This window comes from Rhipicephalus sanguineus, chromosome 6 (assembly GCF_013339695.2).
Source record: "Rhipicephalus sanguineus isolate Rsan-2018 chromosome 6, BIME_Rsan_1.4, whole genome shotgun sequence".
NCBI lineage: Eukaryota > Metazoa > Arthropoda > Arachnida > Ixodida > Ixodidae > Rhipicephalus > Rhipicephalus sanguineus.
The window spans coordinates 162,317,729-162,345,173 of record NC_051181.1 but is presented as its reverse complement, the minus strand read 5'-3'; the positions used below and the strand labels follow the sequence as shown (position 1 = coordinate 162,345,173).

At 44.2% G+C, this 27,445-nt stretch overlaps 1 protein-coding gene across 3 annotated transcripts; it reads left to right on the top strand.

Annotated features, from left to right (window-relative positions):
• On the top strand, positions 1–26,935 carry LOC119396948 (kynureninase). Of its 3 annotated transcripts, none has more exons than XM_037664341.2 (13): positions 1–233; positions 6,829–6,995; positions 14,750–14,873; positions 16,050–16,132; positions 16,999–17,060; positions 18,677–18,748; positions 18,852–18,926; positions 19,597–19,743; positions 20,066–20,164; positions 20,667–20,799; positions 22,204–22,289; positions 23,333–23,566; positions 26,754–26,935. In XM_037664341.2, the coding sequence occupies exons 1-13, from the start codon at positions 211–213 to the stop codon at positions 26,883–26,885; spliced, it is 1,437 nt and encodes a 478-aa protein (XP_037520269.1). In that variant the 5' UTR covers positions 1–210; the 3' UTR covers positions 26,886–26,935. The 3 variants fall into 3 exon arrangements, with proteins under 3 accessions (XP_037520269.1, XP_037520268.1, XP_037520270.1); XM_037664340.2 differs by having other exon boundaries at positions 2–233; positions 6,826–6,995; XM_037664342.2 differs by lacking the exon at positions 1–233 and adding an exon at positions 2,051–2,149 and having other exon boundaries at positions 6,826–6,995.
• Positions 26,936–27,445: the final 510 nt, after the last annotated feature.

Here is a 27,445-nt window from a genome sequence, read left to right as displayed (position 1 = left end):
CGCCACTTCGGGGCAGCCGGAAAGTGACTCTCACCGCTGCACAACAGCGAGCAAAAGGGCGTGCGCGTAGCGGTCTCGCCGCTTTTGCGCTTCCTGTCGTGCGCATATCGTCGTTGCGAGACGAGCACACAGCTGGAGCGACGAATCCGGGATCCTGCGGTGCTAACAGCTGGAGCATAATAGTCCCGCTGAAAAAAGAAGCCTCCGTGAATGCTTGCGGCAACGCCGGGTCGGTGAGTGGCTGCGTGCGCGTCGCCCGTGCCAAGGAGGACGCTTAACAAGCATTCGTTCGTGTTACTGAATTTGTCGTCTGTAAAGTCAGCATGAGCTGTCTCTCACGAAGGCAGCATCGTAAAATTTACAGGGCGCACTCGTTATTTCGTGGAGAAATAGTAAATACGTGCAAATTCGGCGCAAGAGTTCTTGGTGGTTATAAAAGAAGCATTCATCACAAAAGAAGGTATACGCGTGCAAACACGGAAACAAGAGAAGAGATCAACACAACACGAACGAATGCCTAGTTGACAGTCGCCGTTTGTGCTGCACGCCTATTATATATATATCTTGTGTGTGTTTACACGCCTACGTTATTTTATGTTATCTATATAAGCAAAGCGAACCTTAGCGGGTGATTAAATGTTATGAAACTAGATGCAATCTGAACAATATTGTTTATTTCTATCCCGTGTGATGTGTGATCTCATGCGACGTTTATGTCCATACAGTACACTTTGCACAAGCTGTACCCGCCGCAATGCAAACGGCGAGTGTACAATGAGGCGCTGACGGAGCGATGTCGGAAGGACCAACATGCTGTGGTACAGCACACGCTGCGGTTGCATATGCAGGGTCCCCAGCTAACTCTAACCAGAGTTTAAAAATATGACGACGCGACGAAATGCACTACAATCACGGCGCGCAAGCGTGGATGTCACGTGGTATCTTTATGTATTTCGCGGACATTTGTAGTAAGCGGAAAAACACTAATACTTAATAGATAGAAAGTTAGAAACGGTCTAATCGGACGTTTTGCAAACCGATAACCGATCTACAACTTTCCAATTGGGATGATTTCTTGCCCAGCTTCGTTGCTTTAGAAGTTATATATATAGATATATATATAATGTGAGTGTGTCTGTGTTTGTGTGTCAGTCAATTAATCGCGCCTAATTAAGCGATTAATCAGAGTACAATAAATTGTGTAACCACGTGGGATTGACGAGGGCACAGAGCATAACAATTACATTTTATCAGGCGCTGGAAAGACAGCAACGTCTTCTTCGTCCCTGCGCTGGACCCTGCGTCGGACTAACGTTAAGAACAGTGTGACTTACTCCATGTAATAGTCAGCAACATGCAATTGGTCGCGTCGTCATAAAGTGCGTTAGCACGTTTTAAAACTGGCTAGAGTCAACTGGTGCACCCTTTGTATATAACGCACGAGCGATGCTCTTCTGCATGACTTCCTTTCGGAGCCTTCAGGGCAAGTTGGGAGAGGCTCGGAGAAGCAGACAGACCCCAAGGAAATTTTGGAAAAATGCACGCTTTTTAATACCACCTTGGCAGGGACCCTCCACTGCAATTATCAAAATTTAAGCTTTGACGGCTTGCACGATAAACTCGGTTCATTAAAAAAAAAAGAGGGGCCCTTCCCCTACTGGGAAAATGGGGGCAAGGGAAGCTTGGTGTCTGCGTCCCTGACCTTCTGTTTCTTTTATTATTTTTTTATTTCTTTATATCGCGTGGCGCAATGCTCTCTCCTAACTTTTTCCTACCTCCATGCCGGGAATTCGACCTTCACCCACGTGCTTGGCGACGCAACGCTTCCATTGCTACAGACAACTGCTGTCATGAGTCACACAATGAAAGGCAACAAATGTGGTAACGTGAAATGACAAGTCAACTAGATAAAAGATCAGATTGCCATAATAGAAACGGCTGATCGCCGACGAGCCAGCGAACGAGAGAAGATCATCAATTATTGGAAAACGGCGCGCACGAATACGCATACGTGACCGGCGCACCTTCTAGGGCCGCGTTTGTGCATACCCGCATTTCTGTACACTCGCTGGCGTCGAGTTTTTCGTGAACTATGCCGCGCCGCTGCCACCGAAATCTGTAACTTGTGGAAGCTTAGCTTAAAAACAGGGTAAGTCTGCATGCATGTCTAACAGCGATCAGTTTCTCTGCGATAACATAGGCGAGCGGTTGCTGCATCCACCCGCTCGTCAGGTGATTATCGCCCTCAACAGAATTATAAGCTTTCTGTTCCTAGTGCGACGCAAAGCTTGTTGCGTTCACAAAGTACAGCGCTTGATGTCGGCTACGTGAGTCGACGTAGCAATAGAACGTCGCTCTGAACTTTCCCCGTTCTTCTGTTCGAACGGATGCGTGCCGTAGCGCAGCTTCACTTTTTATTCGTAACGCTATCTTTTCAAGGTTAATTCAACCCGCGCGCGCACGAGCTAAAGCGTGTCGCTCTCAGTGTACGAACCTATCGAAAGCTTTTAAAAAGGGCTCCAGTTTACGTTGCGACGGCGTGTGGCCAGCGAAGCTAGGGTTTAAGATAGGTTGCGGTATGTTAAACCGTACCAAAAATAGGTATGTAAAGCTTGTACCAACTAGCCCAAAGGAGTGCTTTATTGAAGCTGGGATATCACCTGATCCTCGACCAGTGTGATGTAACCTTGAACAACTGAGCAATGCAGCTACATGAAATGACCAAAAGCAAGACAGTTAAGAGCACTCAGCCGTCGTGTTCACGCTATATACTCTTCTGTAGTGCAACCTATACCTGATTTTTTTCTTCTTTTTTATTAACTGGATTAAGGAGAGGTTGGTGCCTAGGTATGGCTCGAGCTACTCCTCTTCTCTTAGATAGTAATTTGCGTCATGAAGTTATCAGTAACAATTAAGTAATGCAAAATTCACGCATGAAAATTTTCATTCACAAAAGCAATGTTCACACGTCATCATAGACAAGGAACGTCCGCGCTTTGCAGAAAGGTTCGTCAAGGTGATCACACTTTTACCTTCTTATATATAACGCTACCACAATACAAATTAATCAGTAGATACGGGTTCTGGGTGTTTAGAACAAAGGTGGCGGATTGGGAGTACTGTGTTGTGTAAGTATTCTACCATGGTAGAGCGGTAAGCTGTCCCTGAGCGGTATAAGCTGACCATATTGAGCGCAACCAATTTCCCTTGCAAGCTGTCCCTGACTGACTGGTATCTCAGTGAATGGAAGTTCCTTGTCACGGCGTTTCGTTTTTAGAACAAATGGAGACGACTTCAAGTAGTATACTGAAAAGCAATTGCACTGTATGCGCGCCTTCTCAGAAGAGGGGAAGGGGGCTTCCCTGTGCGCTCGCCCATGACCTTGCACACGAAATGCTGCGAACGCATTGATGTAGCGAATTGCAATACCGCGACAAATGTGGACAGATAGCGGTTTGAGGTTAGAAAAGACGCTCATTTCTGCAATCCACATAAGGGAGTACGGCGCAGCCAGTGGCGGATCCAGAGGGGGGGCGGTAGGGGCGATCGCCCCCCCCCCAAAGCATGTGTCAGTCCTCCCCCCCGCCTGCCTGTAGTGCCTGTCTCTCCTCCTCCCTACCCTACCCCCCCCCCCCCCCCCGCTCAGATGAAGGAACCGCCTCCCCCCAAAGTTGGCACCTGGATCCGCCCCTGGGCGCAGCGTCGTGGGGAGGAGGATTGAAATATATAAAAGACGGCGGAAAGGAGAGGCCACATTCATGAGACGATATCGAGGTCCAACTATATCCCTAAATTATAATAATCGGTAGGTGCCTGAGTTGTATAGTTGGTCAGTGGGAATGAAACTCAGTACAACCCGCATTGCAGGCACATGGTCCACCAGTTCACCTCCGCTACGGTGCAATCGTGGACGGCACTATACTCCGTTTCACACGTCAGGTGCAACGCTCTGGAGGCTAGCGAGACTTCTTGCAGTAGATGCGATCGCATTAAGAAATAGTTCAATGTCTTTGCTATCCAGAATAGACTTTTCTTTTCGTTATTAGGCTGAGTATTAAATAAAAATGTTTTGTGCCTCAGAAATAATCAAGCCTATAGCTCTTTTACGGTAATTGTTATGATACGGCTCGATCGCTTAGCGTCTTGTTGTTATCGTTTTTGGTATTTCATTTGCAGCCAACGCGACGCGTCACGCGGATGCTCATGCGAGCGTTTACAATGACAAAAGCTGGCAACGATACGCGCTGAGTTACAAATTTGCTGACCGAACTTCATGCATAGCTTCCACAGCGTTGCACCTGATGTGTGAAACGTAGGAGAGTGCTCGTCAAGTACACACCCCAAGTGCACACCAGGGGGTGTGCTTTTAGGATTCGGTAAAGAAGAACAATGCACATGCTGTGGGGGAAATAAGGAAACGACGGAGCATGTTCTGATTCAATGTGGAGATATCCACCTAGGTGTACGTTTGGGCACGAGCCCACATGAAGCCTTGGGTTTTAGGGACAACAATGGAACGCTGAACACGCCCACGATAGAAATAAGTAAGAGACGGCTGGAGTATTGGTGGCAGAAAACTGAGAAAAAGGACAAAAATAAATAGTGGGGAAAATAAGGACGTTCTGCTGTAAAGGAGCAGAGAACTGGGCTGAGAATTTGCTTGTAAGAACGATTTAATCGAAGCAAGGCATTAGGCCGACATAAAAAGGAAAAGGATTTTTTTTTTTTTTTTTGTCGAGCCTTGTGACACACATGTCACCAGCCTGCTGTAAAGGGGGCGTTCATAGCATACCCAGTGTATAGAAATATCGAAAATAGAAAACAGGCCCTTATACGTAGCTTATCTAGATATCACCGGGGCGCATGACAACGTTAATCAAGAAATTTTGTGGGATATATTGAAAGAAGTGGGCATAGGGGACGACTGTATACAGCTTTTGAGGGAAATATACCGAGAAAATACAGTTTGTATAGAATGGGAAGGAATATTAAGTAGCAAGGACAGCGTTGAAATTAGCAAGGGGCTGAGACAGGGATGTCCTTTGTCCCCGCTGTTATTCATGCTGTACATGGTGAGGATGGAAAAAGCGCTAGAAGGTAGCAAAATTGGATTTAATTTGTCGCACTAACAGGTCGGCACGATGGTTGAGCAGAAGCTTCCAGGTCTATTTTATGCTGATGATATTGTCTTATTTGCGGACAGTCAAGATGATATACAGCGACTGGCAGATATATGCGGAAGGGAATGTGAGGCTCTAGGACTAGGATTTAGTGCAACAAAATGTGAATTGATGGTATTCAATGATCACGAAGACCATGCGGTCTACATACAGGGCCAAAAAATACCGAGGGTGAGCGAGTACAGGTACCTCGGAGTATGGGTAAATGAGGGGGATAGATATATGGAGGTACAAGAGAAAGCATCGGTAGCAAAGGGAAAGAGGAATGCTGCAATTATGAAGCACAGAGCTTTATGGGGATACAATAGGTACGAGGTGCTTCGAGGGCTGTGGAAGGGTGTGATGGTCCCGGGGCTTACATTTGGGAACTCAGTGGTGTGCATGAAGTCAGAGGTACAATCAGGAATGGATGTAAATCAAAGGACGGTGGGCCGCCTCGCGTTGGGCGCTCACGGGAAGACGACAAATGAGGCGGTAAAGGGAGATATGGGATGGACAGGTTTTGAAGTGAGAGAAGCGCAGAGCAAAATGAGATTCGAAGAGAGGCTGAGGAAAATGAAGAAGAGTAGATGGGCAGAGAAGGTTTTCAGGTATTTGTATAGAAAAAGCGTTGACACGCAGTGGAGAAAAAGAACTAGGAGGCTCACGAGTAAATATACGGCTAGCAGTGCGGGCGATATGGCAACAAGGAGCATTAAGCGGAAGGTCAGAGAGGCGGAGAGGACTTATTGGATGACAGCGATGGAAAAGAAGCCGGCTCTGAGTAACTACCGAAAGGGAAAAAACGAAATAAGGAGGGAAATGTTTTATGATAATTCAAGGGGAAGCGCTTTACTGTTTGAAGCAAGGTCGGGCTGCCTTAGAACGCGTAGTTATAAAGCGAGATTCAGTAACGAAGAAGAACAATGTACATGCTGCGGGGGAACTAAGGAAACGATGGAACATGTACTGATTGAATGTGGCGATATTCACCCAGGTATACGTGTGGGCACGAGCCTACAGGAAGCCTTGGGTTTTAGGGACAACACTGGAAAGCTGAACACGTCCGCGATAGAAATAAGTAAGAGACGGTTAGAGTATTGGTGGCAGAAAGGTAGAGATAAAGTAAAAAATTAATAATGGGGAAAAATAAGGTCATTCTGCCTTAAGAGGCAGAGAGATGGACCGTGAATTTATATATTTTTTGGTATAATAACATAGATTTAATCAATGTGGATAAGGTATTAGGCCAACATAAAACAAGAAAGGTGTTTTTTTTTCTTCGAGCCTGGTGGCAGACATGTCACCGCCCCGTTATAAAGGGGACGCTCATAGCATCCATCCATCCATCCATCCATAGCATCTATCCATCTCGTGCTTCCCGGCCGCGGCTTTGGCGGACGTAGCTGCGTTCGCGCTTTGGCCAACCTGGTCAAGAAATTCGCGTTAATAACGAAGAGCCCAAGAGACCGACTGCGACCTCGAAACTAGCTTCTATCCCAGTCTTCTTTTTCTGTACCACGGTGCATAAACCTTTCTGTAAGTACACGATGCGCGAAATGAGAGGCCAGCAAGCTTTGTAGTCAAGCAAAATGGCACCGGTGTTGGCGATGAGTGATTAACGTCCGTTGACAAATGCAACTTTCTCTTTCGTTTTTTATCGCAGCAGTACGGGCATCATGAAAAACACACCGAGGCAAGAACTGCTGTCTCTAGCCAAGCAATGGGGCTTGAAGCCTAACACCATCGAGTTTGCACGGCGCCTGGACAGCGAGGACCCGCTGCGCGGATTCCGGGAGCGGTTTAGCGTCCCCAAGATGGCGGACGTGTCTATTGGTAATGGTGAAATTCATGATGACGACTTCCTTCATCGGTTGCAGGTATTAGCGTCTTTCCTTAGGTCAAACCAGGCTCTGAGGTAATCGCACAAAATTGGCCCCACCCACAAGACCGTGACGCTGCAGCGGATTGCCTCCGGGACCAAAGATATAATCCTACTCATACACTCGGTGCCGAAGGTGTAGTCACCTTTAGGATAACTTCTTCTTTGGGCAAGTTGGTTCTTACTGAGAGGAAAGACAGACAGGCGCTGCCTAGGTTTCCTCTCTTTCTTCTGTTTCGTTTCTTTTACGAACTTTGCGCTAATACAATAAGCGGTGTAGTCGCCGACCATGCGGCATATGTGACGTGTAAGTCCAGAGCGCGCGCTCATTGGTGCATACCGCTGTCTTCTGAAGTTTTACCCGACTTTTTACGTGTACCAAAGACGAACGATGACTTCCAAATGTTTTTTTTTTTTTTTTTTTGCATAGATAGGACATAATGCTGCAGTCGCAAACATAAATTAAAACCGTAACTTCGTATTTATAAGCTCTAAAGATTGTGTCCTTTTAAGAGCGAAGGATTGAACATTTACAAACTCTTCCACTGTGTCAATTACTTCATTGGACCCATTATTGCCATTTACCGCGATATGTCTGGCAACGTGCCAAACATTAACCATGCAAAAAGTGAATTAAATGAAATTACGCTACGGCTTGTGGTAACTAATGCTATATAACCACATATGTGATGAACTTTCACTGAAGCAGCAAGAAAAAAAAACCATTACTTTAACGCGAAAAACCATTAATTACTTTAACGCGATAGCATTAAGGATCCCGTGCACCAGAAATTATACTGTCGGCGTCGGCGGTGTTGTCCGTGGCCGAAATATCACGACCGATGCAAGAATGAAAAAATCGGCACATCCCACGCGTTGGGGGAATCGGTTTCATGCGAAGCAGTCAGCGAGTACCTCTATGCTGTATTTTATAGCTTTGAGCCAAGTGTTACGAGGTGGATCGACGTGTTTTGATAAGTGTAGTAGCTCTGTGCACGTCGTGCGCTTACCAGGCACGTCGACAACACTGGCGTTTAGAGGGTTACTTTTGGTGTGATGTAACGTCACCCCTCACGTTATAGTCCATATGTCAGTATTACGAAACTGAGTGCACTTTATGGTGCAGTCATGTGAATATCATGCATAACTTTCGTTAATGTATTCCTCCGGGGTCGAGCAATGCTTCAATATATCTTGCTGAATGATAGGAATCCAAATGTAATGTTTATTAGACTGCTATAAAAGCGGAGCTAACACTGTAACCACAGACGTTAATCTGGTATGACGCCTGTATCGTAGGAGTACGTATGTAGTGTTCATTGCTTTCTTGTACAATTAGATAGCCAGCACCACAACCACAATTGACGTTGCACAGACATTACGCCTGCATAGGCTGTTTTTCCAAACCGGTTTATAGACCTGGCGTGGCTCTGTGGTAGAATACCTGATTGCCACGCAGAATGCTTGGGTTCGATTCCTGCTGGGATCTTAATTTTCATTCTTGCCATTCGTCAGGTCAATGCTGCCGATGTCGGTTTTTTCTTAACGCTCTCGCATTTAAGTTATCAATGCCTGTTGTCGCCGTTCTTTGGTAGATATATAAACTGCCAATCACCTGTGGTGCATACCCGTACACCGCGGCCCGTGGTAAACGGGTATCTGCCGCACGTGTCTGGAGGAAAGGGTTTGACCTCGTGCGCGACAGGATTTTCACGTTATTCATGTCATGACCCGACAGTCATATTCGTCAAATCCTCTTACCCTCCCATTCCAGTTTTGGTCCACACCAAGTTAAGGAGGCGATCATCACAGCACTCAGACGTAGGCGGCTAGATCGATAGATACTTAGAAAGAAACGCTCGAAGTGCCTAAGGTTCGCTAAGAAATGCTTTGCATTAAAAAAAAAAAAAAGGCATCGCGCGTTTTCGTAACAGCTGGCTGGACGGAGTGTATGGCAGCTGCTGCAATGGTCATTGAGTTTGAATTTATTTACCGCAGCTTGCAGTTTCACAGCAAGGGGTTGGGACGGTGAAGAAAGTTGCATTAGAAATAACCGTCACATAACCCCAGATTCATTATGAAAGCAATACGAAAAATGAAAAGTATATTTCAACGACAATGTCAATGAGCAGTTACGCATATTTTATACATTAAAAAATTGTCATATAAAAGTGAAATATTACTAAGAACATATATTTAACATACTCAAAATAAACGTGTTAGAGATCGTGCGCACATTTTCATAACAAATATTCACTTACGCTTCGCCTGTCGAAATGGCGACGCTATCGAACAGAGGCGAGATTTTAAAAGGGTATTGACACAAAATTTCGCGGCCGAGAAAGCCAGCGGGATCGATTCCACTGAACATATGCGTATACCATCTGCAAAATAGCAACAGCGAATATAGCTTGGAAGTTATTTTAAATGAATTGTGACGTTTGTGTGAGCGATCGACATCAAAGGGACCCTTGGGGACCCCCTACTTCCCTAACGTGACCACGCTGCAACAAGTTATGATGACGTCATAGCCGCCATGTTTTTCTGCCGCGTTCACTCCAGCTAGAGAGTTCTAGTACACTCTACTCCAGCTGAACACTATACTCCAGCAGCCTACTTCTCGGCCGCTGCTCGCAAACCGCGCGGAAGTGTGTCACAGTTCTGTGTGCTGACGTGTTCGATCGCTGCACCCGCTAGGTGGTGACGTAGCAACTTAAGCTAGTTTTAAGAAATAAAGGAAAACCAATACAACTACAAAAGGTGACACTAAGAATAAAAACCCACCATTTGCAGCTGCGATTCGAACCCGGGCCTTTTGAGTGGGAAGCGGGCATTCTACCCCTGCACCATTTTGGCGGGGCCGCGCGCATCGCTTAAACGATGACACATTGCAGACTACCGATCGCAGCGCTGCAAGCGGATTGACTCTGTTTGGGCTCCACTTTTCGAAGCTCGTTCCGGGAACTCCCCTGTTCTAGTACACTCTACCGTGGCTATGACGTCAAGTCCGTCACTCCTCTGGAATGCGCAGACCGGTGAGGCGCGCGCGGCGGCGGCGGCTCCAGTGCGCCAGCTATGCGGCATGTGACGTCACTGCTCCTCGCGCATGCGCAGCACGGCTCTCAAACTGCCACGCGAAACTGCTCCGCCTCGGCCAGTGTAGCTAACGCTATACATCATTCAATTGTAGAAGTAAGGGCAACATAAAGCCAGGCGCAATTTTTGAGTTCATGAGGCTACGCGCTCCCGTGTAGCAAGTCATATTAAGCGCGACTGTACAAAGGTATGAGCCGTCTGCTGATCCCGTCTAAAGATACTGCGCCCGCGACGCCGCACCCTCTCCGGCTCCTATGTCCATGCGCCTTTCGCATGACGAAGACGGCCGGCTGGTACCTTCTATGCTTGAGCAGCGTTCGTCGTGAGCGCTCGCGCTCTTTCACTCGCACATATAACATACGTACGACGCGCGGGGTGATTTTATCGATTTGGATATTATACGGAGCATGACTGCGACGCCGACGGCAACAATGCGCCTGGAGTGTTCATATTGCAACAAAAAATTTCATCGATGCTTACGATACACCCTAATGTGAAATTTGGGCGGAGCATGTTTAGTTAGGTGTTTCAATTGAAATCGCTATATATTGAGGCAGAGAACTTGAGAGAAACTTGTACACACATACAGCTACTGATAAATCTTCTATTTTTTTCTACACATACTCTTGATTCAAGACACTGTCCTCGATGGTCATTAAGGAAGCGTGGCGGTCGGAAAAGTGGACTGATGTGTGTTCCCCCTGCTGCACTAATGCCTGTAATAGGCATGCACAGGATTCTCCATCAGGGGTGACAAGTTTCACTGCAGCGCCCCCCCCTCCTGCCCCCTTTTTCATCAACTGAATCGGAAAGACAAGCTTTGCAATGTATGCAAAACTGAAAATGAAGTGATGGCTTTCTTCTGATAACGGCGTGCCTCTGGTCCCTGGCTGTCCAGGGGTAAAGGTGGGAAGTAAACAGCCCTTGGAATGCAACATCGTCATCGTCCGCCATTATCGTCATAAACCTAGTTGTGTGGCCATGCCCCTGCACACTAAACAACGAAGAGGGATGTACCACTGAGTATGGCACACTGGTGCTTCAGTTATATGATTAGAGCCCCCCCCCTCCCCTTTCTTACCCAGACCTTAGTTGGACATGTCCTGTCTTTTTTCTAAACTTCAAAATTATGGCCATGCAGGTTTTTGATGATAATGGTGGCCAAAGAGCCCTGATGTTGAATTCCAAGAACTGTTTACTTCGCACCTTTACCCCCGGAAAGCGGGGGACCAAAGGCAGGCTGCTGTGAGAAGCACGTACATCATAGCTTCAGTTTTCACTTTTGCATCCAATGTGAAGCTTCTCTTTTGGACTCGACCAATGGGGATGGGGTAGGGGGTATTCTGTGGCGAGACTTGGCTTCCCTTAATAGAGAACCCTGTGCATGTCCACGGCCGCTCGATCTCCCTCCTTTGGTGCGGCCCGCCGAGTCCTCCTCTCCGCCTGTGAAAGCGGTAGTTCCCTTTCAACCCGCTGTGTCGGCTATGGCGCTCGCTATCGGCGACGCGGGGGTTTCTCCCAAAGCTCCCTTCAGCTACAGTGAGCTATCCGCGCGGGCAATTTCATGTGGTTCTGCTCAGTGTTTTCTCATGCTTCACTTGAGACGCTCTCATTAACCAGCTGCACTCAGTTTAGGTGGAATAGAGGCAGATAACTGGCTGAGACATATTAGCGCAATGAATAAAAGGACGAACACAGGAAAGAAGGTGAAGACAAGCGTTACTCCCACCAACTGTTTATTAGCAGGGAAGGGTTCCTGATTCATATTCTTTCGTCCCGCATGCGCATACAAGAATAAAGTAACACGCATACACAGAGGCGTTGGCGCATATACTAGGGGTCCAGCAAAGCGATAGACGGCTCACTTTGCTGGACTCCTAATTTGAATGTATACGCAACCGTCTCCAATGTACACGTGTTACTTTATTCCTGTATGCGTATGCGCGACGAATGGATATATATGAGGAACCCGGCCTGTCCTGCTAATAAACAGTTATAAGTAACGCTTGTCTTTGTCTTCCTTTTTGTATATCGACATAGACTTTTAAGGCATAATATTTTGTGTAATAATTTATATCAGCGCCGCGTATGTGTCCTCTTCTCGTTCCGGGTCTAGCGCTGCTCTTATTCTTCGTTTACTCTTTTATGTGTATACGTACGGCGTTTTTTTTTTTTTCTCCAAAGGAGCGAGCTCCAGAAACCAAAACTGGACTAAATTTCACGGGAGCGTAAAGCGAGCCTAAGCATCTTCCACTTTTAAAACAATTGTAATCGAAATGGGGCAATTTCTGGTCGTAACGAGAACTCAAAAAGGCTGTTTAGAATAAAGAATAGGCTAAATCCTGCATCTGTTTGAATCAAACTGAGCCAGATCCATTAAGCCGGCGCTGCGTCAACAATCATGACCTTGCTCCTTGATGCCATATCGCCCGCACTGCTAGCCGTATATTTACTGGTGAGCCTCCTAGTTCTTTTTCTCCACTGCGTGCCAATGCTTTTTCTATACAAATACCTGAAAACCTTCTCTGCCCATCTATTCTTCTTCATTTTCCTCAGCCTCTCTTCGAATCTCATTTTGCTCTGAGCTTCCCTCACTTCAAAGCCTCTCGATCCCATATCACCCTTTACAGCCTCATTTGTCGTCTTGCCGTGAGCGCCCAACACGAGGCGGCCCACCGTCCTTTGATTTACATCCATTCCTGATTGTACCTCTGACTTCATGCACACCACTGAGTTCCCAAATGTAAGCCCCGGGACCATCACACCCTTCCACAGCCCTCGAATTACCTCGTACCTATTGTATCCCCATAAAGCTCTGTGCTTCATAATTGCAGCATTCCTCTTTCCCTTTGCTACCGATGCTTTCTCTTGTACCTCCATATATCTATCCCCCTCATTAACTCATACTCCGAGGTACTTGTACTCGCTTACCCTTGGTATTTTTTGGCCCTGTATTAAGACCGCATGGTCTTCGTGATCATTGAATACCATCAATCCACATTTTGTTGCACCAAATCCTAGTCCTAGAGCCTCACATTCCCTTCCGCATATATCTGGCAGTCGCTGTATATCATCTTAACTGTCCGCAAATAAGATAATATCATCAGCATAAAATAGACCTGGAAGCTTCTGCTCAACCATCGTGCCGACCTGTTTGTATGACAAATTAAATCCTGTGTTGCTACCTTCTAGCGCTTTTTCCATCCTCACCATGTACAGCATGAATAACAGCGGGGACAAAGGACATCGCTGTCTCAGCCCCTTGCTAATTTCAACGCTGTCCTTGCTACTTATTCCTTCCCATTCTATACAAACTGTATTTTCTCGGTATATTTCCCTCAAAAGCTGTATACAGTCGTCACCTATGCCCACTTCTTCCAGTATATCCCACAAAATTTCCTGATTAACGTTGTCATACGCCCCGGTAATATCTAGATAAGCTACGTATAAGGGCCTGTTTTCTATTTTCGATATTTCTATACACTGGGTAAGAACAAACAGATTATCGTCTAACCGCCTGTCGATTCGAAATCCATTCTGAAGTTCTCCCAAAATATCATTTTGTTCTACCCACGCTTCTATTTTTAATTTTACTGCCTGCATCGCCAACCTGTATAGCACCGATGTAATGGTTAGCGGTCTATACGAGCGAATGTTATCCTTTTCTCCCGTGCCTTTATAGATTAAGTTCATTCTACTTTTTCGCCAACTTTCTGGTATTTCCCTCTCCTGTAAGCACTTTTCTATGGCTTTCAGCAGTGCTTCTTTAGTGTTATGTCCGAGTTCGTTAATGAGGCTGACGGGAACCCCATCTAAGCCCGGTGTAGTGCGCTTAGGAATTTTTCCTTCGGCTTTCTTCCAATTGAAATTCTAGAGTACTACATCTTCGTTGGTTGCACTCCTTTGCGTACTTTTACTCACCGGGGGAATCCCCTGGGCGACCTTTTTAAACGAATCGGCTGTTATCTTTCGGATGTAACCTAGCGCTTCATACCCTTCCAATTGATTTCCTCCTTCATCTACCATATGTTGTTGCATTGTGACAGACTTCCTACCCAGCGCTTTTAGGTGGCTCCAAAATATCCTAGGCGCGGCCTTCTTCTTTTCGCGAATCTCTGTCATCCAGCGTTCACTTTCACCTTTAATTTTTGCCTCGACTAATTTCTGCACAATGGATTTTTGCTCTAAATATATTTCCCATATTTGCTTGACTTCGTCCTGTGGCCGCTTCTCCTTTTTTGCTTGTCTGTGCTCCCGTGATGCCTCACGTCGCTTCTCGATCGCCTCCCAGATTTCTTTGTTCCACCAACTTTTTGGCTTTCTCTTTCCTTTCCAACAAATAGTTGGAAAGGAAAGTTACTTCGCCGATGTGCAGCGCCCTCACCTCCCGTCGTGGCCAGTCAGTCAACTTCTCCTTTCACGCGCGCTCTTTTGTTCGGGAAACGAATCGGCAGGCCGCACCAGAGGGGGGAGATCGAGCGGCCGTGGCATGTCTATGTGCATAGGCAGGCATCTAAATGCTGAATGTCGAGTGTATATTGTGTGTCGAACTTTGCTTGCACATGTGCAAAACTTATATATTAACTCAGAGCATGCTTTCTACACATTGCAGTTGACCCAAAGTTCATCAAGGAGCCTGAGCAGGAATGCATCTACTTGTGTGGCCATTCATTAGGTCTGAAGCCAAAAGCTGCTGACGATCATGTGCAGAAGGTTCTTGACAATTGGGGTAAAACGTGAGGAACAGTTTATTGCTTGTGCCTTCCCTGGTTAACAGCAGTGGCGGATCCAGACGGGAGGCGGTAGGGGCAATTGCCCCTCCCTCCTCCCAGATGCCTGTGTCAGCCCCCCACCCCATCGCCCCTCCTTCTCTTCAGTGCCTGTCATCCACCTCCTTTGTCAGGTTGCTTTGGCTATCACTGCCCAAAAAAGGAAAGGAGAATCATGTCCTCGCCCTCTACCTCTCTCCTCATCTCCAAACCCGCCTCCTCCCATGTTCGAATGAAAGAACCGCTCCCACTCTAAACAAGGCACTTGGATCCACCCCTGGGTTGACATGCCCATCTTCCTACAAATTATGCTTGTAGACTTTGAGTTCATTGAGAAACCTATGAATGAGGAGATTCGTTGACATGTCTTTTTCTTCGCCTGGCCTCTCTGCCTCAATAATGCTCCAGTTGACATGCCATCCAAATGGTCACATTGTCGAATTGCGCTGTCACATTTTCACATTATTATTGCCATCTGTGGCTTGTGGTCATTAGAAGTAAATAATTATGCTTGATATTCCTATCCCGGACTAGTATGGACAGTTTGTGATGATCAAATTTTGATTAATGCAGTGTGCAAAAATATCCATCTACAGGGTCCTGAGCATAATATAAGTGAATAGCAGATGGCCCAAGTAATCTGGCCCGGTTCTGGCAGAAAATGGGTAGTTTGACCGACCTGGTGTGGTCGCCTGTGGTCGCGACCGCGCGGTATTCCGGAGAGAATCATCTGACGGCTTTGCTGTGCTCTTATTGCAAAGTTTGCGTCAAAGTCATAGGGAAGCGACCAGAAGGGGTTGGCATCAAAAAGAGAAAAAGAGGAAGAGCGCTAGGGCAAGGAGGTTCTGCGCAGCTGCTGCTCCTGTTTCCATTACATCAGCCGGCTGGACCAAGGGGGAAACTGCAGCGTAGCTGTTAGTGGGACTGCAGGAATCGAAGTGTTAGAGGTACGTTTGTTACGCAGGAGAAAAAAATCCAAATTTGACGACTAAAGTGGGGGTGCCTTCATTATGTGAGTGCATTCACGCGAGTAGACACAGTAGCAGCACTGATGTCTCGGGCTTTGTTCACAGCCATTCCCAATTTTCTGACTACTTAGTGTTTCAAATTTTCATTGTTACCTCTAAAACAACCTTTTTCCAGTGGTGCAGAATGCCATGTGCATGGGTACCTGCCGGCAGCCACATGTGACCTCTACCCGAGGAAGCTCATGGCAGACATCGTAGGTGCGACCTAATTTTTTACAGAGGTTTTCTCTTTAATTCAAGTAACTTGCAGTTGCACACTTACTGGACGCCATATTTGAAGCAGAGGCCATATATCCATATATTCCTTAAACTGTTGGTTACACAGTTTTAGCTAAAGCAGCAGAATAACTAATTGTGTGCAACCAGATATTGGTTCCAACCAAATATTAGGGCCCTTTACAGCAGGGAACGTTCAGTCTGCACCCGAGAAAACCTCTAGCAGCTAAAAGACAAGTGGCAGAATTGCGATTGTGTTTTATGGCTTTGTCCACAAATAGTGCTGCGGTCAATGTTGACTGACGTATTGACAATTTATGGTCCCAGTAGTCCAAAATAGTTATGTCAAACTTAAAGCTAGTGTGCTTCAGTGTGATCCAATCACTGAATCTATTGTAGCCTTGCTTCTTTTGCTACTAGGGCGCTACACACTATAGCATAGTTGCAAGTTCAGAATGACCTGGAACAAACACAATAAGTTGGAGTGTAAGGCCAAGACTATTTAAGACAGTGCTAGTCACCATATCCAAGGGCTGCCGTGCATTATTGATGACTATCATGTTGCTTAGGCTTGAAACAATTAGTTCTTTATTTGCATACCATCAGGCATAGAGAGCTAGATGATGCAAGGAGTTAGTTGGGGTACTTCTGACTTCCTTAAATGAATGAAAACATTACTAATGTTCACAAGGGTCCTTTTCAACCAATATTGAATTTAAACATCTGCCTATAACTGTACCTGTGATTATTGTATGTGGCAGTATGTCTGCACTTCACAGAGCATGACAGTGGCAGTTGCGCACATATTGTTTTGGAGATTCTCACAGCTGGTCTTATCCCCTTTATAGGTGCTGATCCAGATGAGATTGTTTTCATGAATGGCCTCACTGTAAACTTGCACTTGCTTATGGTAAGTAAACGGCTGAAAGGATAAAGCATGTTTTACACATATGAATCTTGTAGAATGAAACCTCTAGTTGACATAGCCCTTGACTTCTTTATTGAAGTGGACCAAATAATTTTCAAATGAAGCATCTAGTAGGCTACAGTTGCAACGCTTCAAATGAAATTTGGGAGTGTTCATGCCAAAGCTAATAAGAAAAGTTGCACTTTTATGTTACAGCAGAAACGGAGAGGGGCAGTTAATGCGCGTAGTAGGTGCAGGGGGGGTGTAGAATGTAGAATAATGATGACTGCAGTGGTGGTAAAGTAAATAGAGCACGTGCCTCCACTGTGGGTATGGCGCTGAGCTGTGTTCCCACTAGACTTGCAGAAGGTAGTGCGAACTGTTCCCCCTCTTCAAGAAACACAGTATATACCACGTGTATTGACAACTGGTAAGAGGGGTGGTAAGTGGGTGCTTTGTAAGCATATTTCCTAGCCTCAAACCACAATCAGATACTGGAGAGCTGCACCTTATCTTGCGGGTTATCTGCAGCACGTTACAGTGGGATGTAAGAGCCAAGATAGCAGCAGGCATTCCAGCTTTTGAAAATACCGCTGCCACTAAATCTGCAGGTTGGGCAAAGTTGTGTGCCAGGTGCAGGAAGTGAATTGTGCCCTTTTCGAGGTAAACAATTAAGTGAACACAGACAATAAAAGCAAGGGTAACTGAGCTCAACAAAAGAAAAAATTATAATCCAGCCAGCTCCACTTCACGAACACTGTCGAAACAGTGAAGCTTATGCCCGTCATTCATCTGACTATATCGTACTTATGTTATTCAAGTCTTTCCTTCACTGGTGCTTAGCTTCAGCCTCCGTTGTGTCAACGTTGTGGTTGGCTCGGCAACAACATGCCCGTTCTCGCATCAGCTCTGGCTGACGCTCACATCGAGTGACTTCTTCATCGGGAGAACGAGAAATGATCGCCATTCTGAAAGCGCAGACTCTGACATGCATTTTTTACACTACACTGCGCCTCACCGTCACCCCATCTTGGTGCATTTCTCGAAGGTTCACCCCTCGACATCCTCTGCCCTCACCCTCACATCTTGCAGCACGCCCTTGCGTATTGCAGCATGCCCTCGCCAAGTGCCTGCCTTGCCTCTGGCAGCATGGTGCAGCCCTCCCCTTCCTAGCGAGCCTGACTCTCGCCACACTGCAAAGAAAGGCCACGTGATCAATTCTACGCCGCCCCTGGACATGAAAGCCTCAACTAAGAATAGCTTCGCTGTTAAGAAAAAAGGACTATATAGTACAGCACTTCCTGCCAGGCACTCCCTCTCCCTTCTATATATATATATATATATATCGTTTTTCCAGAGCAACACGACTTTAAATTAATGATAATCAGCTATAACAATGCAGTTGTTTATTTCACCTCAATATGTGTTGTAAGTGAATTCGACTTGGCACCATAGCTTTGTTGTCGTTGATGTGTGCATTCAGTGTAGACAGTGTAGATGGGGTCTATTTATGCTATCTCATTCCACTCTTGAAGGCGAACTTCAAGTGTCCTTCTAATTTTTTCCCACTTAGATTTGTTTTAAATGCCCCCCCCACCTGTATATATATAACCTTTCAGATGACTTACTACAGGCCACAAGGAAAACGATGCAAGATGGTCATAGAGTCATATGCCTTCCCATCAGACATGGTCAGTAAACAAACTTGTAGAACCGTGCACAGTGCTCGTGCAAAGCTTTGAGGAAAAAGGTGGAGGCGTGTCACTGTATTTGTCCTCTTCATGGTACTCGCAGTATGCTGCACAGTCCCAAGTAGCCCACCATGGCCTCGATGTTGCATCTAATCTTCTCATCTTAAGTCCAAGACAGGTATGCTGTGTTGTTTAGCTGTAATGCACATATGAAAGTTAAATTTAAGACAAATAAACAGGAAGTGTTGGCTTTTTTTTTGTCTTCTATGCTTAGTAGGTTTTAGTTTCATGTCCCATTATTACCATGAAGAAGTTCTGGCATGATGCAGAAATGATACTTAATGTCAACTTCGACAAATTGCACCGGTGTGCCCTGTGCGTCCCAGTGCACACTGGTACAAAATCTAATTCTTTATTGTGCCACTCAAACATTCATAAAACTGTGGAAAAAGAAACTGAAATATTCAGTATAGTGTATAAAAATCAGTGGTCTACAATTTTTATTTATCTACGAAAGCTGCAGAGTTACGAGTCTTGAAGTTTTGACTTTTAAGGAGTTTCACTTTCCTATGTATACATGATTTCATAAACAATAACTTGTGCCATGAGTCTGACAGAATCATGTCTGATAGGGGATAAACATAGTGAATATAAAATGAAGAAAAAGCAGAATTTTTAAGAATTTTTGGTTATAGGTTATTGTGAACAAGGCTCCTGTGGAAAAGCCAAAACGTGTTTAAAATTCTGTTTTTCCCCTTGGTCAGCGTCTTGTTTTTTTCTGTTCATGGTAACTTGTGCTATGTCCTATGATGCTTAACATGCACCTTATTTCTGCATTTTTTACAAAGGGTGAACAACTGCTTAGAGAAGAGGACATATATAAGCTCATTGAAAAGGAAGGTGACAGTATCGCTCTTTTGCTCCTGCCTGGAGTCCAGTACTACACGGGGCAGGTGTTTGATGTTCCTGGGATTACAACAGCAGCACGTAAAAAGGTATGTTAGGGAAGCATAGTGTAACATGTTTGAACAACAGGTCACAGGTTACATGCTTAAGCAACACTCACTCCTGTTCAGTCATGTCCACTCACTAAAACTCTCTCGCATGCTTGTGAAATGATCGGTTCAATGTCAGTACATCAGGATGCCAACCTGTGCTTTTTACTACTATAACTTTCCTCTCCTGTGTGTTTTCATGACCACAGCACAGTTCACTTGTCCGCAGGGAATTGAAATGCCTATCACCTTTTATTCCCTCCTCCTTCCCTTCCCTGTTTGGGATCTTATCTTTTCACAATTTACATTTCATTTCTTTTAGGGTTGCATCATCCTCTGGGACATGGCGCATGCGGTATGCAACATTGAACTCAAACTGAATGAATGGGATGTGGATATAGCAGCCTGGTGCACATACAAGGTGAGCTATTTACAATCTAATGCAAAACATTCAGTGAAATCTACAGGAAAATACTGCTCTCTGCAGCTGGGTGCTAAGTCGAAACTAAGCGTTCATAATGAGTGTTCGTAGTCGAACATGAAATCGGCCATTGTTCTTTGCCTTGTGGTGCTTTTTCTCTTTGGTTTATTCATTAAGTACTGAATGAAGTTCTTCACACTTCTGTAAAAAGAGCATGCAACTCGCACCTATAATTTGGACAACTGTTTACCTTTGCCCTAAATATGTCTTATGAGTAACAAGGCATGAAAAGGCACCAATGGTTCACCATGAGATGAATGCATGGTGAGCTGAGTGTGCTGAAAGCGTTACCAGTACTAGTTACCACAACAAATAAGAGTCACATACAACAAACATACTTTTTTTCTTTTTGCTGTGCATAAGAAGCCAATCTTTCTCTTATTGAATGGCATCTTCTTTAGCATCCTGCATATGTTGACTCCATCGTGTTTCCTGTGTGCAGTACATGAATTCTGGTCCCGGCAGTATCGGTGTTGCATATATAAGCCACAAATTCCGAAAAGCCTGTGAACGGCTTCCAGAGTTGAGAGGATGGTGGGGCAACAACATTGAGACCAAGTTCCTCATGAGACCTGGTACGTTCTTTTCACAGTAATCTATTTCATGCTTTCTGTTAGTTACAACCAGTCCTATATTGCTTTGGTGGGTGCCTGTGCAGAGTGGTCACATCATTAAACTTGGATAGAAATCTCAAACTTTTATTGATACCATCTGTAATGACCAGCTTTGGCCGTTACCATTTAGAGAACAGTAAAAACGAGATTCTATGCCATATCTCCAGTGATGCTCTTGGTGTGGCATTAGTAGATAACTGCATACCACAGTGAAGCTGTGGAGATGGATTTGTGAAGTGACGAGGCTGCGTAGGTCGCAGTTACCTGCAGCTATATGAAATGGTCAAGGTCATGGATGTTGCACCAGAAGACCAGGAGAAAAATCTTAAGGGCCAAAAACTTGCATTTCCTAGGAAATGCCCGATATTTCTTGGAACACTCATTAGTGTTAGGAGCGCTGGGCCCTACTCTCCATTGGTTTTGAGCTTGAGCGAGTAGACTCGTGAACAATGTCACCGACCTATGACGGCCAATTATATCGAAATGCCATTTAATTACGTCAAAACACTGCTGATTTTACTACAGTATAAATGTAAAATACTGTGGACATGACCCTGATCATACACCCAGCAACAAAAGTTCACAGGATGTAAGGTATTCAAGAGTTTAATTTTCGCTTATCCTGGCAACATAGTCTCTAATTAAATATGTCAGCTTGTAGTAGCTTTTGTAACATGGTCAGTTGTCCATTAAACGGCAAGTGCCATGCATTAACAGAGCATAAATTCACGTTTACTGTGGAGCCCATGTCAGGTAAATGTTTCTCACCGGCTGTACTGAAGTCATGAAAACTTTTTTTTTACTTGCATCTGCATGTTGAGTTGCATATGCCATCTCGTAGTAAGCACCAGATGAAACTAGTAATGTTCTTCTTTTGGGCTGGGATCAGGCTCACTTTGAGCCTGATCCGGCACTTTGAACCAACCCTCTGAACATTGGTATGTTTCGAGGCCACACAGCTATAGCTACGGTTTTGAGGCACTGTGTTATTGTTTGCCAAATACTCTAAATAATTTCAAAATTATTTGTGAAAATGTACGTATTCTCACTAATTCTTCTATTTTAAATATGCTTTGTTAAATATTTCCGTAATAATATTTCCTGTTTGTAGAACTTTTTTCAACGTATAGCATGTGCATTGTTGGTTTGAATTGTGTTTAAATTTACTTTGCTTTTGCCATCGTGTTTGCCACAGTGAATCTGGGACGTGGGGCATTATCAAGCCGTTTTCATGCAGCTTTTTTTCCCTGTCCCAACCGCTTACTGTAAAACTGTATGTGGTAAATAAAAAACTCAACTCGAACTCAACTTAAGCATGGACCTTTGTACTGCATGGTCATTGGGATTTTTTTTTTTCTTTTACAGAATTTGACCCATGTCTGTCAGCAGATGTGTTCAAACTGTCCAATGGACCACCTCTTCTAGTTGCGACAGTAATGGCAAGCCTAGAGGTAACCTGAAACTCAATGAAGCAATGTATCGATGATTGTGATTTTAGCAGAAAAAATAATATAGTGGAAACGTTGTTTGCATACAGATAGACATACACTTAGCCTACTTTTGAAAAACATGTAAGCAGCATAGAATGTCATGAAATCTAACAAATTCTTCATCTAGTTGACTTTTATTATTAATTTTGAGATTAAAACAGACTTGGAAACACTCATTTCAGTCATAGAATTCATGAAAATTGACAAAATTATGATGTTGTTGGATCCTATTACATTCTACAGAAATGCATAAAATGTAAGACCTCTTTGCCATTTCCATATACTTGAGTACGCCAATACTCAATTTTCGGATGATATACAATTAAGGATATGTTAAATGACAAAATTCCTTCAGTTCAAAATTGCATCTTCCTTTATTGTTGTAGGTAAATCGTGGCCTCTATTCTGTATGTGTGAGCATATGCTTTGCTCTCAGCTCTTGTAGAAACTGCAGCATAATTACTTTGGATCACTGTTTTTTCTGTCTAAACATAATGCTTAATACACCAAGGCAGCTAGCCTTTGCCGACTGAGGCGAGCCACACAGATGAACAGTTAACTTTTAGCATTACTGCTGTCTGCTTAGAATGCCGACTTTTCAAAAGGTAATGTGATCAAAAGTTGATCAGTCATCAATTACTATCTGAAGTGTTAGGTGTGCAGATGCCCTCTGCTAGGGAAACCAGCAGGTCCCAGCATGGTCGACATATCCAAGAAGCTATACAGTCAGAGTGACGAAGGTGCACAAAAAACCTTAAAAGTGTTTAATGATTAATTTTTTAACTGCAGAGCAGGAAGAAGCCGTTACCTAGTTAACAGTAGCATATTTATAAACATTATTGACTCACATTTAAGAATTTGTCTCCAGTGGCAACATGACTAGAAAACAAAAGCAGAAAGAATTAGTGCTGTAACATAACAAACTATCTGGCATAATCATATGGCTGAAAATGGAAACACGTTCATTTCCTTGCCCCACTGTTTATTTTTTTCTTGTTCAATAGATGTTTGCAGAAGTAAAGGAATCTGACCGCCTGCACAAGCAACACCTGCTCACTGGTTACTTTGAGCTTCTTATGATTGATGAGCTGGGTGCAAGCCATGACATTACAGACAGCACACGCCCATTTCATATTCTCACGCCATCTGACGCATCAAAAAGGGGCTCCCAGCTTAGCATACACCTTGCCGAAGAGCCCAAGTTCACACACCAAGAGCTACAGTGCAGAGGAATCCTTGTGAGTGCCTGTGTCACATCTAGTTGACATATCCTTTCTTTATTATTTTTTTTTGCAGGTAAGCTTTTAGTGCTACTTTCAAACTCCTGCTCATGTAACAAGTTGTATGCTCACCACACCTGGGGAGAGCTCACTGCGCCAGTAGGAGAGTGGGAAGGCAGCAGTTTCACTTAAATTTTAGGCTGTCGCCCCACTGATGTGCCAGAAAGCTGAACCTAAAGCTAGTTCCTTAAAGGGGCCCTGCAACATTGAACATGGTCAGAAAATGCTGCCGATCGGTAGTCAAGGATCCTGCAAACATATGAGCCAAACATTATAGCACAGCACTAGGCATGGAATTTACAAATAAGTTTCAAAGTCGGCTAGAAATCGCTCACTTTGCTCTCAACAAATGATGCCATACACCCAAACTCGACTGCGTCACATACCCAAATGCACATGGACACAGCCATTGGCTGATTTGAGCATTGTGAGGTGCATAGTTGCCACAGCCGCCGTGAAGTGCCCGCACCGTGCTCTGCAGTGCTAGAATTACACTATAGAATTGTACCAGCACGCTCGTCATCCCACTGCAAGCGAGCTGCACATGTGCTGACATACAAAAGCAGGCACTCTTCATCCTCCCCTGGGTAGCTTCCAGTGTGCTCGCTGGACAAAAGGAGAGAGAAGGCGCTCAAAGCATGCAACAAATTCCTGTAATTCCGCTCATGCATGATGGATTCGAAAAATTTTTGCAGCAATCGATTTGTGAGGCAATGCACTCTAATAATGAGGCCATTTGATGATTACTTGGAAAAGCGTGGCAGGGCCCCTTTAATGTGTGCGGAGCTTCATGATTTGCTTACAGATCGCTGCTTGGCATCCTTCACAGTGGTCCCAGTGAATATTTTTAAGTTGCTGTACACTGAAAGTTGTGAAGTGCCATTCCAAGAAACATTCTACAGGATGATGGGTGTTAAAACTCCCTGACATGATGACGATGATCATAAATAGCAATAACATTAATAATAGCAACATTAACAATTCATTTAATATGCCCAGGAACAAGCCTAAGGTCTGAGTGCTGGTGTATGCAAACAGTAAAAAATAAGAAACCTCAGATGAATATAAAAAGAGAAATATACTATAATAAACAGCCAAGAAAATGGGGTGTAACACGAGAAAATAAATAGTAAATATACTGTCAAGCGCAGAGATGGCAGAGAATGACGAAGACAAAGTGCACAGCAGAACGCATTTGGACTGCGGCAGCGTTGTACGCTTTTGCTGTTAAATATACGCTATGTCAACAATATCGAAGCTGTGGCATAAATCATGGGGGCGTGAGGGGGGTCCTGACCCCTCTTGTGTTCAGGCTGGGGGGGACACACCTTGCAAGTGTCCTTCCTTGAGATTTATCTTTCAAACATCATATATTTCAATTGCTGGACTGTTAAATATAGCACACTCCCTTTAAAACCGACTCTCAAATCTTAAGCCCTTCCGAAGAGCAGAAACGAAGTACAAAAGTGAAAGCTTCTTTCCTTTTCAAAAGGCAGCTCGAGCTTTCTGAAATGTTACGGGTTACTCCTGATGTGCTGCAAATGTTTATTATGCTTAGCTTTAAAATGCAAAGTAAATAAAGAATCCCCGATCACCTACCATCATTTATCAATGTCAATGGCTTGTTGGAAGCCATTGATCCTAAAGTATGAATTCAATGCTGGACTATGATTACGTTAATTAAAAAAAAAATCACCTGGAAACATACACATGCTTTATAAGCAAGTTATCGTGGGAGGCTATATCTAACAGCTATACACGATGGGGACAGGAGCTAAAGCTATAGAAAAGCTGTATGTTTGCAAATTATAACAAAAAACTGCTAGCATTAATATCTTTTTTTACTTGATCGTTTAAGCCGAGTGACAATATACATTAATTACAAATGTGCTAGAGCCCACCTACGAGCCACACTTGGAAACTAACTTCACCAATGTAGCTTTCTACCATTGGATATTCAGTGCCGTCAGGTTAAGCTACCTTACCTGGTGCTCAGGACCATGCTCACTTTCTTTTTTTTCAAAGCATGATCTTTAATTTTATAAACTAAAATTAAACCTATATTTGTAAAAATGAAATGGCCACCATGGCATGATTTGTGTCCCCCCTTGTGATTATTCTGGATTTACGCCACTGTATGGAAGGACAGTTATGATAAGGACCGTTTACTTACAATAATGTTGAAGATCAGTATGAAAGAAAAATGAGGGGAAAAGGGCTTGAACAATACATGGAACTGTGTTACAACAGTACAATTCTTAGAAGAAAACTATCACTGCAGGTTGTGAAAAATATCTAGGTAAAAAAAATAGGCGTAATAAAGGCTGTATGTTGTGTGCAGTTGACTTCTGGCTACGGCGGGTTGGAACATGAAAAGGTCTATGCTATCCGGTTATCTTATGTGGAACTTGAAAAAAAAATACAACTGAGCAGTTCAGGCCTAGCGACTACATTGTGAATAATAACAGCACTTAACCGTGCACCACTCAAATAAATACATTATATAGGTGGGCCTGTCAAAGCCTGAGTAGCTTTGCGACTATGCCCAGCAGAGTCGGGAAACAGCGATACAAACCAGCTGATTCAGATGTTGCCTTAATGCAGACAAAACTTTGCACAATAAGAAAATTAATGCAAGCTGGGTAGGAAAGAAGAGGGTACATATTGCATTTACATCACAAGTCCCGCATCTTCTTTCTTACTTACATTTTTCTTGCTTTTTCTAGTTAAAAGAAACAGAAGTCTTGTGTAATGTACTTCTGCTAGTGGTCTTGTGCACTCTGCACTTCTTTGTAATTCCTGCTTCATTGCTTCTGGATGTTTGTGCTCTGCAAATGGTACACGCGATGCATAGATGAGGGCTGGTATCAGGGCCGTACCCAGGAATTTTTTTTGGGGGGTGTTGGTACGTCGAATGGCTAACTTTGGCAACTGGTGGTTGCTGTGAAGGCATGCAAGTATTTTAGTATCACCCGAAAAGTTAAAGCATGAGAAAACTTCGGGGGGTGTCAGAACCCCCTCAACCCCCCCTTAGTTATGGCCCTGGCTGGTATATCTCTGCTGACAGGAAAAGTGTGTAGTGCTTTGTTCTCCTAGACAATGATGTCACTGGGGGTACTACTTATGTGCTTTTTCTTTATTTCAGTGTGACCTGAGAATGCCCTCGGTTGTGCGACTTGCTCCCATGCCTATGTACAACACTTACGAAGATGTCTACAACTGCATTCAAGCATTGAGAGAGATTTGTGCCAACTTTCCTCTAAAGAAAACCTCTTGATCGTGACTCTCAGCATGAACAGTAGCTTTATGTGGAAGTTCTTGCAAGTAATAGGAACACTAACAGAAGGATGTTCTACTTAAATTTTTTAAAAGTAAAAGTTCGAGCAAGTGAGAATTATAGGCAGTGTGATAAAATGCTTTTTTGTGCGTCTGTCAACAGAGGGTTGAGGCTGGTCTGCACAGATCTGCATGAGCAAGTCAGCACTCGACAAAATGTTCTAAAGTAATAGGCGCAGAGATTTTGGTTTAAGAAGTGCAGGTTAAGCCACAACAGCATTTGAATAAACATGGCTGCATTGAAACTTACTGTGTTTATTTTTGTCTTTTAACAGAGTTTATACTAGCTATGTACTTCAACTGCAGAAAGTACAATGCATTGCATTTATTCCATGCTATTTTCCGGACAAATAAGGCACACATTGGATGTTAAAACAAGGGTCTATGTGCAATGAACACTTGTGGACAATGAAGTGAACGTGTTCACAGCAGAAAGTTCAATGCTTGACCCTTTAATGCCTGAATTATGAAACTGCCGTAGAAAAAAATTTGTTTTTCATT

Excerpts from the sequence above, each read along its gene's own strand:
- LOC119396948 (XM_037664340.2), top strand. The coding sequence starts at position 211 with ATGCTTGCGGCAACGCCGGGTCG. Across the intron at positions 20,165-20,666 it reads CAGCCTGGTGCACATACAAG|TACATGAATTCTGGTCCCGG; the intron begins GTGAGCTATTTA and ends TCCTGTGTGCAG. Across the intron at positions 22,290-23,332 it reads CAGTAATGGCAAGCCTAGAG|ATGTTTGCAGAAGTAAAGGA; the intron begins GTAACCTGAAAC and ends CTTGTTCAATAG.